General features: G+C 49.3%; 1 protein-coding gene across 1 annotated transcript; it reads left to right on the forward strand.

Annotated features, from left to right (window-relative positions):
* The first annotated feature begins 245 nt into the window (after nucleotides 1-245).
* On the forward strand, nucleotides 246-12,970 carry LOC117055789 (phospholipase A and acyltransferase 2-like). Its single transcript, XM_033165615.1, has 3 exons — nucleotides 246-280; nucleotides 12,004-12,103; nucleotides 12,526-12,970. The coding sequence occupies exons 1-3, from the start codon at nucleotides 272-274 to the stop codon at nucleotides 12,879-12,881; spliced, it is 465 nt and encodes a 154-aa protein (XP_033021506.1). The 5' UTR covers nucleotides 246-271; the 3' UTR covers nucleotides 12,882-12,970.
* Nucleotides 12,971-13,397: the final 427 nt, after the last annotated feature.

The raw sequence follows: 13,397 nt of genomic DNA on the forward strand, positions 1-13,397 counted from the left end.
GGTAGAAGTCTTTTCCTTACAGAACCAGGAATGACTTCTAAAACGTTAGGATATTGGGGAGTTGGGGTGGGGGCTTTGGCATATGTAAAACTATCCTGGCAGGGAAAACGTTTTTCCTGTTTTTCTACACTAAGGAAGTGTTGCCAGGTGATGTAATATTGACGCCAACTGCTGCCTTGCTGATAACATTTTTTTTTAAAGTTTTTTTTAATGGATTTACTGTAAAGTGAAAACGAAACTGAGGCTTGAAAGGAGGTGAGAGCAGAACATAATGGCTCAGGTAAGAACCCCTTTGAATAGGGGACATTGTCTATCCATCCCTACCCAGTCCAAAATACCTTCCCTTTGATTGTTTTCTATTTGACTGTTTTTTCAAAGTAAGAGTTGCCACTTGACTTGCTGTTTGCCTTACGCTGCTGTCTCTGGCTGCAAGCCAACGTACACTTTCTTGTCATTGAACACAGTGAGACTTACTTCTGAGTGAGAATGCTTAGGATAGTTTTGTCTCTAGCTCAGAGCTTTCCAAACTGTGTGTTGCCACACATTTGTGTGTCGGTTGCAGTGTGTAGGTGTGCCGCGTGAATGCTCCCTGCGCTCCTCCCGGGGCTGGAAAGGGGTTAGTTTAACATCTGGTTTGCTAGTGAAACAGAATTGCGTATCGAGGACCTCAAGCCACCCCCCATTGACTTGACACAGGAGACATCATTTTTGGTTTGGGTTTGGGTTTTTGGCAAATAATTTAGGGCCACAACTTTATTTAAATACAAATTTGGTGAGTGGTTGCGTAGGCATTGGTTCAGACTACTGTCACACCGGGACAGAGGCTGGCCTAAAACCAGCGATTGGGAGAATGCCGCTGAGGAGAGTTAAGGAGTGGGGGCTAAGCAATGCGTCACTCTCCCCATGGTCCCGGGGACTCGGCCACGGCCCTAACCCCTACCGGGGGCTTCGGACAAAGCATAAGAGTCGCCGGATTCCTTTAACGGAATTCCCAGCATCAACCTGATTCTGGATGGGCAGCGCCCAATCCAGCAATCCACACAGGAACCAATGCCTAACCGCCACCAGAGCCAACGGCTCCCGCCAAAACCACTCACCCTTCAAGCCAAACCCTAATGCCACGAGCTATCGCCCCCAGCCACAAATCATTCCCCTCAGGGGACAAGTGAACCCCATCCCCTCGAAACAGGGAGGTGGCCTGGAAGGTGATGCCGGGGTGCGGAATATCAGTACCCCCAAGGCTCGCACTGTATTCACCGCAACGCCATTGATTCGTCTCCTTGCATTATTGACCGCTGCTATGGAGCGAGCTCCCCGCCAGGCAGCTCGCTGCAGCAAATGTGACCAGATCAGCACCGTGTCGGGCAGGCTGGCCCCCAAAAATTTTTAATCTCTGCGAATCAGGAAGCGCATAGCACGGCAACCTGTTCGGGGTAGGTCATTCTCCCCCAATTGAATCACCAAGATATCCGGGGGACCCACCCAAAAAACACGGTTTTTAACCAGAGGAACAAGCTCTTCCCGAGCATGCCCCACTTACCCAACCACGTAATACGTAAATTTGGGGAAAGTCCAAGATTAACACCAAGCCCCGTTTCCCATGCCCTGGCGCCGGCCCAGTGCACAATGCTGTGCCCGACGATCCACACACGGATGGGTACGGGACCTGCAAACAGAAAACAGGCAGTATCAATGAAACGTCAAGGCTGAGGTCTCACATACCCCTTGTAGGCAGTGGACCTCCATCTCCCTATTTCCTTAATCCTATCCGCTGACAAACCCCAGTGTGCAGCTGTCGTGGCGGCGCCTATGCGGAAGGAATGAGGGGCGTAATCATCTGCCAGGTGCCTGCAGGCCGCAATGGCCTTGCGCATCACCCTGGTGAATTGTTGCCTGGTCAACGGAAGGGCCCCCTCATGCACCAAAAATGGGCCCTCCCCAGATGGCCGGGTTGCCAAATACTTACGTGTATCGCGCACAGGGCAAGGGCCATGATGCCCTGTCGCTGGCAAACGAATGAGGGTCCCCCTACCCAGCTGGTCAGTCTTAGAATACCTGATTTTGAGGGTGACTTCTGATGGCGACAGCGTCACATCAGACATCAACAAGCCCCTGGGGCCAGACTGGGAGGACTCGAAGACCACCTCCCCCACCCTTAAGGCACCAAAATAGGACAGGGAAAAAGCTACCGTGAACAACCGGGCCTCCTGCTTTGACCAACAAATGCGTCTCAAATGTGCGCGCATTCTGGTCAGCAGGTCAAAAGGAATGGGGAGCCTCGTCGGGACCCGTGGTGGGCCCAACTGGCCCCAACCTTTCATCGCCTGGCGAACCAAAAAGGACGCACAGGGGTCAGTATTAAAGAGGGTTTTTCCAAAAAATGAAATGGCAGCAGCCTGAATCCTGAGAGTTCTTGGAGCCCGGCCCTGCTGGAAGAGCAGAGCCAGGTACTCCAAAACTTGCGCAGCCGTGGGAGGTGACTCCTGCGAAGGCGACCCTGCTTGGCCTAGAAAAGCAACAAAATCAGCCCAGGCCTTCTTGTATGACCTGAGAGTAGAGGGGGCAACCGACGCCGCTACTCCCTGCAGGACTACGTGCTGCCAAGGCTCCACAGGTGGTCTGGGAAACAGTCCGGAAGCTCCCGCGCCTCTGGGGCCAAGGATCTGAACCGTTCCACCTGAAAACGGGACAGAGCGTCGGCAATGTCATTTGAAATGCCCGGAACAAATCGGGCGGAAAAAACTATATTGTTCCGAAGGCAATGCAATACAAAAACCCTGAGGAGGGCAGAAACCCTAGGGGAACGCGACGACTGCTTTGCCAGCACGCTCACCACCACCTGGTTATCGGTCCAGAAACAGACTCGACGATCTCTGAACTCCTGAACCCATATGTGCACGGCCACAGCTATGGGAAAAAACTCGAGAAACGTCAAGTCCCACGTGATGTTTTCCCCCAACCAGCCCTCTGGCCAACGCTGTGCGCACCAACGGCCCTTCCAGTATACACCAAAGCCCAGCGAACCCGCAGCATCTGAATGGACCTGGAAATCGTTGTGTAAGTTCAAGACTTCCTGCCACAAGGATATCCCGTTGTATTCCTGAAGGAATACCAACCAATTCCTAAGGTCCTCCTTCACCTCCCGGGGGAGACGAATATAATGATGTGGCGCCTTTACCCCTGCCGTGAGTCTCGCCAACCGGGAACAAAAGGGGCGTCCCGGGGACACCACGCGGCAGGCGAAGTTCAGATGACCTAAAAGGGACTGCAGCTGCCTCAAAGTCAATTTGGGAAGAGGAAGGACTCCCTCTATCACCTCTTTGAGGGTGGCGAGTTTATCGGCTGGCAGGCTAGACGTCTGGGCGACTGTGTCTAACAGGATACCCAAATAGACCAGCCGAGTAGTCGGGCCCTCAGTCTTGGCCGCTGCCAATGGGACGCCCAGTTCCTCAGTGAGCGACGCAAAGGCTCGTAAGAGAGCCGCGCAGTCGCCCGTATCGGGCCCTGATGACAGAAGAAAGTCATCCAGGTAATGGGTCACACCCGGGAGGCCCGTCTTGAAGCGCAGCGCCCAGTCCAAAAAGGTGCTGAACGCCTCAAATGCCGCACAGGCTACAGAGCAGCCCATGGGCATGGCCTTATCTACGTAAAAGGCACCTTTGAATTGAAACCCTAGGAGCCAAAAGTCCTGAGGGTGAATGGGTAAAAGGCGAAATGCAGACTCAATGTCGCACTTCACCAAAAGGGCCCCTGGACCGAATTTCCTAATCAACTTGATGGCCTGGTCGAGGGACACGTATTTTACCGTGCATAGTTCCGAGGGAATCATGCTGTTAACTGACGTGCCCCTAGGATGCGACAGATCATGAATCAAGCGAAATTCGCCTGGGGCCTTTTTAGGAATTATTCCCAATGGGGAAAGATGCAGCTTAGGAAATGGGGGAACCGCAAAGGGCCGGCCATGCAGCCCAGCGCAATCTCCTTCCCAATTTTCTTTCTTGCTACATCAGGCAGCTCCTTTACCGACTTCTGGTTAGCAGAATTGCGAGCCACAGGGTCGGAGGATACAGGAATCCTGAAACCTTGGGAAAAACCTTCCCGCAGGTAAGCTGCTGCCTCTTTATTAGGATAAAGGGATAACCATTTCAAAAGGGGCTGGAGGCGGACCGGGGTAGGGGCCAATTCACCAAGTGCATTACTTGGCAGAACTGGCCGCAGACTGGGGGGTGGATTTTGTGGACTGCTGGGCGCCCCCCTTTCCCCCTTTAAAGGGCCGCCCAGGCCGAAAGCAAGACGGCGCCGAGTGTGGCCCTCCGCACTTCTCACATATGTGAGGATACTGGCAGGGGGAACGTTGGCAGGTCCCCTTGTTGAAATTCCAACAGCAGAACCTGCGGGCCACTTTCTGGGCGGATTGCCTAGCCTTTTGCTGCTCCGGGGCCTTCTTCTGGATGTGCGGTGCCACGTAAGTGGACCACACATTTATGTCCATACGGTCCCATCGGGCCGAAGTGATCCTATGGGCCCTGGTCCTAAATTTTTTATCATACGTAATGGCTGCCGCCTCGCCAGCCATTGCATATGCCATCCTAACGATGGACTGATAAACCCAAAGATGAAGGGCTCTCCTGGGATAAGCAGCAGAAATCACACTGGCAAATACCTGAAAACAACCGAGCCAACGCTCGAAAGTCTGCTCAGATTTTCCTGCGCCCACCCACTTCTTCGAAGAAGTGGCCGACCCCTCGAGATCCGGGCGACCATTGTCTGGGGGGGCCAGCTTGAATATGTCGACAAAGCGACCTTCAAGAATCCTATTCCTCATCCTGGAGGAAAGGTGGCACCCCGGGATGATGTCTTTGGCCTTGTTAGTCGAGCCGATGGGATCTGGGACCGGGACACCCCCCAGATATTCTAGCGGGGCCCCGTACCTGGCCCTGTGGGAATTGGCCCTTCTTTGCAATGCCCAGCTGGGGAGACCCGAGGCCGTCTCACCAAACCCCCAATAGAGCCTCATCTCGCTCCCCCCATCCTCATCAGAACTGGAGGAAGAAGTACCTGACATAGAAGAGGAGTCTGCATGGTGCCCCTTCTTGGTGCGGTGCCCACAGCAACGCTTGCGTCGACGCTTCCCTCCTGAAGATGGCTTAGGACGGATGGGGAGGCTGTCATCGGGTGAAGAGTCCGAAACAGGCTCTTGCTGCGATGTAGCTGGAGTCGGTGGTGCAGGGACGAAGGCTGCCGCGGTGGCGACACTCGGGCGTGGCGGGGCGCCCTTCCTCTGGCCTCTACTGACCGACTTCCGTTGGCACTTTCTGGGAGCTGCAACGCCAGGCTGGGAAGAACTTGGGCCTGCTGCCTGGGCAGCGGCTTCTTGGCCTTGCTGGGCTGGACCTACAGCAATTGGAGTAAAAGAGAGTGGTGAGGAAGTAACCGCCCCCACGTGTTTCTTGGACTTGCGTGGCCGTTTGGCGCCCTCGGCCGAGGAGCAACTGGGTACCGTGGTCCCTTGTCCCGCGACCTCCTGTTCCGAGATAGGGGTCGAGGCCACAGCCGTGGCCGTAATTTGCGGGGCCAGCACTGCGGATGACAGAACCCCCGAAGGGGGAACAAAATCATCTCCCTCCACTGACGAAGAGGCAGAGAAGGATGACTCCCTATCAGGCTGGGAAATTCCAGCCTGAGAGGTGCTCTGCGGGGTTGAGGCACGCATGAGCCCCTCCATACCTGACTCGAAACGGGCCAATGCCGTGGGATCACTGGCCAATGAAGCCAAAAAGGCTTGCACACGGTCCGTGTGCGTGCGCAGTGCTTGTGAAGGGCCACGAATTGGCCTCTTCGGCTCCAGATCTTTTTCCGCCATCCTAACTACTGGTGAAGGCAAGAACAAATTAAATAGAATCAGCCGAGGCGTTCAAACCAAGCGGCTGAAACCAATTTTCCTGCAAATTTAAAATTTAAATCAAAACAACTTAAAATCACAATTAAAATTAAAGTTGAATCAAATTGCTGCAAATTTATGGGCTGCAGTACCACTTGCCGCCACCAGGTGGCAGTGAGCCGCAGTCCAGCTGAAATCAGGAAATATTTCCACAAGTGCAGTTACAGGTTACAGTTAATCACCAAACTTAAAACCACGGAGAAACCTGGTCTGAACAAAGACATTGGATTCTTATCTCATTATACATAACAAAGCTATCTTTAGCCATCTCACCCCTTGCCTTTCCCTGCAAGACTAATTACAGCCGTTAAGAGTCGTCAACAGGTTTTCCACACCTATCAGCTGATCACCCATTCCCACCACCCTTCTGAGCAATACCCCTCCCCACTCCCTCACTATATTTAAGGATCTGGTGACTTCTGTTTCAGTGTATCTGAAGAAGTGTGCATGCACACGAAAGCTCATACCAGGAACAAACTCAGTTGGTCTCTAAGGTGCTACTGGAAAGAATTTTTGATTTTGTTTCCACAAGTGCAGTACCACTAAGGCCACTAGAGCAGATGGTGGAATGCACTGAGCAGGCTCAGGCACAAAATGGCGCTAGCTCTGCAAACCACCGCCCCCACTCGAGATTCGGGCTGTGAACTGGCCTGCTCGCGCCCCCCCAACTCCCCAGGGAGGGCTCAGGGGGCCACTAACGGGCGACCAGAGCAGCTCCGACCCCCAGGGGAGCCCAGAGCTGCCGACCAGCCGCACGCGATGCGCGCTGCCCCAGAAACGCTCCCTGCGTTTTTTGTTTTTTTTTTAGAAGAATTTATTAGCATTTTCATAATACAACACAAACCCAGACCCACACCTACAAATACAAAACAATTACAAATACACATAATGCCAGGATTCTTCTTCTTGTTTATATACCTAGCAAAAAAAAAAATTTCTATTTCCGAATCTTGACGTTTGACTTCCCCTGCCTCTTCACCTTCGGTTTTAAATCCATATTTTACTTTCTTAACACCTTTTCTCTATAAAAAAGAATTTAACTCAAATTAAAGATAACACAATTATCTTCATCATCCTATTGTATCGTAAATCTTGACAAAATATTCTTATAAAAACTAAACTTATTTCTTCTGTCCATTATCATGCTGCTTTAACTTAAAATCCAATATCCCCTTACTTATTCAAAATAAACTTATAATTAACAAACTTCACTCTCCGATTTCAGATACCATAACAGACCATTTGCATTTTACATTTAGTACTTCATCCCACCCCCCCCTCTGTCCATTGTCTTTCTCTGTCTTTCGCCGGAACCAATCCTTGAGATGTCTTCTTTTACCAAATGTCCACAGATCCAGGCAGTATTCACAACAGACCTTGCATCAAGTTTCAGGGTACACATCACACCATTTCTAGGCTCCTCCGTTTCTTTGTACCATACTTCTTCTTCATGTAGATATCTTAATTCCATGTCCCATGCCCCCGAGCTCCCACCTCGGGGTCTGGATATTGTAAATTTTCCCGTTCCGGGGCTGCCACCCCCAGAAAACGGTTCCTTTTCCCGGAGTCGCCCAGCCATTTCAGACCATCCTTCAAGTACCCCTCCTAACTCTCTGCCAAGGTTTTCTTCCATTGTGTAAAACTTTTGAAAAGCCTCCTCTGTGGGAAGTAAGTTCTTTTTATTTATAATCCCACTCAAAACTTGCAGTTTCCGATTAAGCAGTTCCAGCCTCAAGACAGCAAACATTTCTTCCTCCTTTAGACCAGAGTTCAAAACAAGTTCGAGCACAAAGTCCAGCATTTTGGAGGGGAGGGTGGGTGTCAAATTTCAGTTCCTGTCTCTTCCTTCCTTTGTTTCAATTGTTTCCCACATTTCCCACGTCAGTCCAAATTTCCCATCGCCATTTTTTCTGAAGCCAGAGTGTAAAGATCAAAACTTTAAAAGGAGATATTTTCTGCCCACTTAATCCCCAAAGGGAAATCTCAGCAGTCTCAGTTTTCAAATTCCAAACACTTTGTATCCATTGTTGTAGCAGCAGTCACTCAAACTGGTTATTTTCTTTCTCTCCCGAAGGGAGGGAAGCAGGCTCCTTTTCCTCTTCCCCCCGGATCGTTCCAAAGATATAAAAGTCAATCAAAGTCAATAATACTCACAACCACCGGGTTCTTTCAATTCACAAAAGACAGGTAGAACTTAGACGCTCATCACAGGCTTTGCCGCCGCATTTACATCCCGGTTGGAGCATGTCCCCTATAGCCCGGCTCCGTCGTCCCTTCACCCCCACTCCCCCTTTACAGGGGGAGCGAGGGAAGGGTTCGGAGCCACAACGGGCACAGCCGGGGAGCCCAGGGTGCGGGACGCTCTTCCCGCACCCCACTGGAGCCCCGCTTTGCGGTAGCGGGGCTCCAAACCCCCGGGATGGACTGGGCGCTTCGCAGCCGAAGCAGCCCACGACCACCCGCAATGGCGTCGCCGCCGGAAGTCGCCGCCTTTTTTACTGCCGGGAGCGTCGGCGAGGCGGCAAGGGGGGGGGCAGTCCGGCCAGAACGGGCCGTTAAAAGCTGGGCGGCCGACGGGACACGGAGCCCCGGTCCCGCGCCACGCTCCGCGCTGCCTGAGGCAGGGCAGGCAAGCCCGCTGCGCGGCTGGAGCCGCGGAGGGCAAGCGGCGGCAACGGTCACAGGGAACTGCGTCCAGAAGCAGCGGCCCCTGCTCTCGAGCCCAGAACCGGGACTCTCCCGGCCCAGGTAACACTCTCCACAATATTAATAAGGTGGGGTGGGATGGGGGGAAGGAGGCGGGAAGCGTTGTCGCCGCAAGGGCAAGCAGCTGGGGCCCAGGATCGGGCCCGGAGAGCGGCGCGAACGGCCGATTCAAAGACAGGAAAGGCCGGACGGGACGAAAATCACCCCGCTGCCGCGGAATCACAAGGCGGAGGCCTGAATGAGGCCGCCGGGGGACCCGCCTCTGGCAGAAAAACCAAGCCTCCCTGACGCCCGGCCTGGGGTGTCCAATAAGGTGAGAACCCCCGGGGGAGAATTGGCACACAGGAAACCTACAGGGCTTACTATAGAGGGAGAGGGGAAGGGGGTGGGGGTAACGCGGGGGGGGGGGTCAGGAAGGGCGAGGGAAGGAGTAGGATTCTAACCGGCCAAAATAAAGGAAAAACTGTTAGGAAGGGGAGGCAGCAAAATTAGGAATCACAAATTGCAACATTAACTTTTGCCCAGTAACTCCTAACTGACCAGTAGCTACTAAGGCCGGCTACCGGCCCCACCCCCACAGGAAGGGAATGTGTCTTGCCAGGTCCTGATCGCAACACGTGCTCTTACTCATGGTAGAACCCGATTTACTGTGTCACAAAATGCTGCGTGTATAAAAAGTGTCTCACCAGCATGAAAAGTCTGGAAAGCTCTGCTTTAGCTCCTTCCCCCTACCTTGCAAGTCTGACTTACAAAAACTGCAATGAATAATCACAGGGTCCAAAGGTTGAAAAATTCACCTACTTGTGGGGTGGGAGAGCGAGGCTCCTGCAAGCCATGGATACTAAGTTTTGATTTCTTGCAAAAAGCGAGCTTGGAATCAAATCCATGATAATTGCAGCAACTTAGTAAAGCGTTGGGCTCTGTACTTTTTATATGCCTGTAATTTTATGTAAGTTTTCTTGACTTAAATATTTTTATTTAAGTTTGCTTGACTTTCTGCCTGATTTCAACAGCCAACTCATACAGAGCAACAGCTTTGTCAAGCTTTCCCTAGTAGGAAACAAAGCAAGCGTGAGCTTGAGAGGCAGATCTCTATAGTCTTCTTTCCTTTTAGAAATGCAGCACATTCAATCTATGCTTTCATTTTATACTTTATTTTATTGTGCAATATTGGAACTGATTTTTGCTTCTGCCTTTGGCTCATAATAAAACCAATAAACGTTTCGTCTTTAAAAAAGAGCAAATGGCTGGACACTAGAGCTGGAAAGAAAGGAAAACAGACCTCAAGGGCAGGAAAAAGCAGATAGGGGGAATTCCTCAGTGAAGGTGATTTCCATCTGGCCTTGCAGCATCTGTTGGATTTGATTCCAAGCTCTCTGTTGGGTGGGGCAGGATGTGATGTGGTGCTTTTCTCAGATTTAAAGAACATGAGAATAGCCTGCTAGATCAGGCCAATGGCCCATCTAACTAGTCCAGCATCCTGTTCTCATAGTGGAGCGGGTGGCCCTGTGGTCTAAACCACTGAGCCTCTTGGGCTTGCCGATCAGAAGGTGAGCAGTTCAAATATGTGCAACGAGGTGAGCTCCCGTTGATTCGAAAGCACGCAGTTCAAAAGCACGCCAGCGCAAGTAGATAAATAGGCACTGCTGCCGGGGGGAGGGAAGGTAAACGGCGTTTCCATGCGCTCTGGTTTCTGTCACAGTGTTCCATTGCGCCAGAAGCGGTTTAGTCAGGAGCCATTGATAACCCTCGCAGTTTAGCTAGGAGCCATTGATAACCCTCTCCTCCATGAAGTTGTCTCGTCATGGGGATCAGCATGGGGATACCAACCCACACTAATGGCTTCATGAAAATGTCTTGTCTGGTGCTACTGCTGGAGCAGTGTGTAAGTATGCGCAAATTCTGGCCTGCTTTGGTGCGCCTCCTCCTCCTCTCAGCTGCATTGTGAGAGGGGGCAGAGCTGGTGGCAGGCAACACCTTCCTTCCTTCACTGGGCAAGGAAAGGGCTATCGGAGCACCGGGGCGGCAGCAGCAGCAGGGGTGGGGAATGCAGTGAACGTCCCTGCCAGTGACTGAGGTGGCATCTGTTTCTTGATGCACCACTCCCCTTATCATCTGCCTCTGGGAGACATTTGGATTGCCCCCTGAGGAATGTGGCTGGACGTAGACACCCAGTCACTAGAGCGTCCTGGGCGTAGGCACCAAGTCTGCTGATAATGATGCCATATATTTATTGGAAATGCAAAGAGAAGAAAGGCGCCTTTTATCATATGTGGTGGACATGTAAAATGGCTAAGAGCTTCTGGGAGATGATATACAACGAACTGAAAAATATGTTTTAAAAGACATCTATAAAAATTCCATAATCTTTTCTTTTAGGAATAATCAATGCAAATATACTTACCGCTCAGAAATAATCTCTTCATGTACACAACTACAGTATTGCAAATGGCGTATGCTCAGAAATGGAAGGAGGGCACAATATCAACATAGGAGGAATGTCAGATGAAATTGATATAATATGTACAAATGGCCGGAGTTGCCATTTTGGGGGATTTTGTAAAGCTGGATTCAGCAAAAATCAGCCAGGACGTAAGACAGCCCTAGAATAAGAAAGAACTTTTAAGGAAGATTGGGAAAGGTTTGTAGAATATTTGAAAAATCATTACAAACATTTTAAAATGTTAACAGGATTCAGCAGTATGAAGTATACTGGAACAAAAAGTGAAAAAGAGAGAAAATTAAAAATATAGAATATGCAGTGGTAAAGGTTTAATAAAATGAACCATGGATGGGGAGAAGGGAAGTCAATGGAAAAAGTATGGTTTGTATTTTGGCTTAATATTATTGCACAAATTTGTAAAATTGAAAACGATAAATACAATAAAATAATAATAATAATAATAAATTCCTTCCAGTAGCACCTTAGAGACCAACTAAGTTTGTTATTGGTATGAGCTTTCATGTGCATGCACACTTCTTCACATGTGGCTACCTACCTGTAACTACAATAAAAAAAAAAATGATGCCACAGAGTGAGCTCTGGGAGAAATACTTGCCATAAGCTACACAGGTGTGAGAAATTTGTGGTCCTCTAGACCTGGTTGGATTCCAACTCCCATCAGCCCTAGCCACTATAGCTAACGTCCTGGGGTTATGGGAGTTGTAGTCCAGCAACATCTGGAAGGCCACAACTCCCCCATCCCTGAACTACAGTTTAAAAGAAAAGGCTGCCTCTATGGCTGTGATCCTATGTACTTGGGAGTATGTTTCATTGAACCTAGTGGGACTTACTTCTGAGTAAACTTGCACAGATGTTAAGCCAAGGAAAACATGGGCTCACTTTCTTCTTGCAGAGACCAAAGCCTGGAGACCAGATTGAGATTTCTCGACTTGGTTACCAACATTGGGCTATCTACGTAGGGGATGGATATGTAGTCCACCTGACTTCTGCAGGTGAGAGCTTCTCATTATTTCCTAGAAAGGGTGATTTTATGAGAGGGAAGAATAAGATAGAGAACATTGGCAGTTTACCCCTGAAGAAACGCAGCCCTTGACAGGGGAAAAATGTTCCCCACCACTGGCTTATGGACTAATTGTTGCTAGAAGTTCTATCTCCTGATACTGTACTTACAATTGTTGTAAGCCAGTTAGAAGGCTGCTTTGTAGCCAAGAGATGACGCTCTGGTTAGTTGTAAGTTGTTTTGGGTTGCCTTGGGCAAGATATGAGCGACTAACATTTTAAAAAATAATAATATTTGTCAAAACAACAACAACAACAACTGATGTCTTCTTGAGACAATGTTGTTGATGAAATGCAGGGAATCCAGGCCTAATGGTCACTGTTTCTGAGTTTCTTTTTTCTCTCTGTTCTTGAGATGGGGGTATAGGAAATTCTCTCCCTATTCCCTTGTCTGCCAACACAAAAAAAGCACTGGTGAAGAAAGAAAAGCTTTCAGAAGTGGCGGGAAAAGACAACTGGAAGGTCAACAACGAGAAGGACAGAGAATATAAAGTCAGGCCTATAAACGAAATAATTAGCATGGCAAACAAATATGTTGGGATGGAGATAGACTACAATGTGATCAAGATGAACTGCGAACATTTTGCCGCCAAACTACGATATGGCCAACGTGTCAGTAGACAGGTGTGTAGAATTCATTCATGTTTTTGTAATGGCAATCTGTGCTGTGATATTGAAATTCTTTCTAAACTCCTGATCCTGGAAAAATGAGGTGAGATTAAGAAGCAGTTAATTTACTTTATTTTTATGTGGATTTAATTTCTAACCCCCATTTACAAAGATGTGAAGCAGAACTGAACATTTACTGGAATATGTTTAAGGACTGCAAACCAGAACAACAACAAAAAAGATATCATAACATTTAAAAATAACTTGAGTTGATACATTTAAATTGTCTGAAGGGACAAATGAGAAGATTAAAAACTCATAACTCAGGTTTCCAAATTAATGACAGACTTGTACCCTGATGAAAAATGTTGGGTCTGTATTCCTTTAATATTTTTCAAACTATAGCCACAGAACCCAGATTTTTGCACCAAAGTACATTCTGTTACATCGAATTAATTTTTAAAGCATATTTTAAACCCAGAGTTAATTGTCTTGGAATCTGAGAATTTCAAATCTGGCTATTTTCTGTCTCCAAAATAAACATTTAAAGCAAAGTTTCATATCAACTCTGTTGTGAGAAATGAAGGGGCATCGGCCGTTGTGAATAAAGATGCTTAA

The sequence above is a fragment of the Lacerta agilis genome, chromosome 12, assembly GCF_009819535.1.
Source record: "Lacerta agilis isolate rLacAgi1 chromosome 12, rLacAgi1.pri, whole genome shotgun sequence".
NCBI lineage: Eukaryota > Metazoa > Chordata > Lepidosauria > Squamata > Lacertidae > Lacerta > Lacerta agilis.

What these genes read in the sequence shown, in the direction of transcription:
- LOC117055789 (XM_033165615.1), top strand. An exon ending in AGTCCACCTGACTTCTGCAG is followed by an intron (nt 12,104 to 12,525) that starts GTGAGAGCTTCT and finishes TCTGTTCTTGAG; the next exon opens with ATGGGGGTATAGGAAATTCT.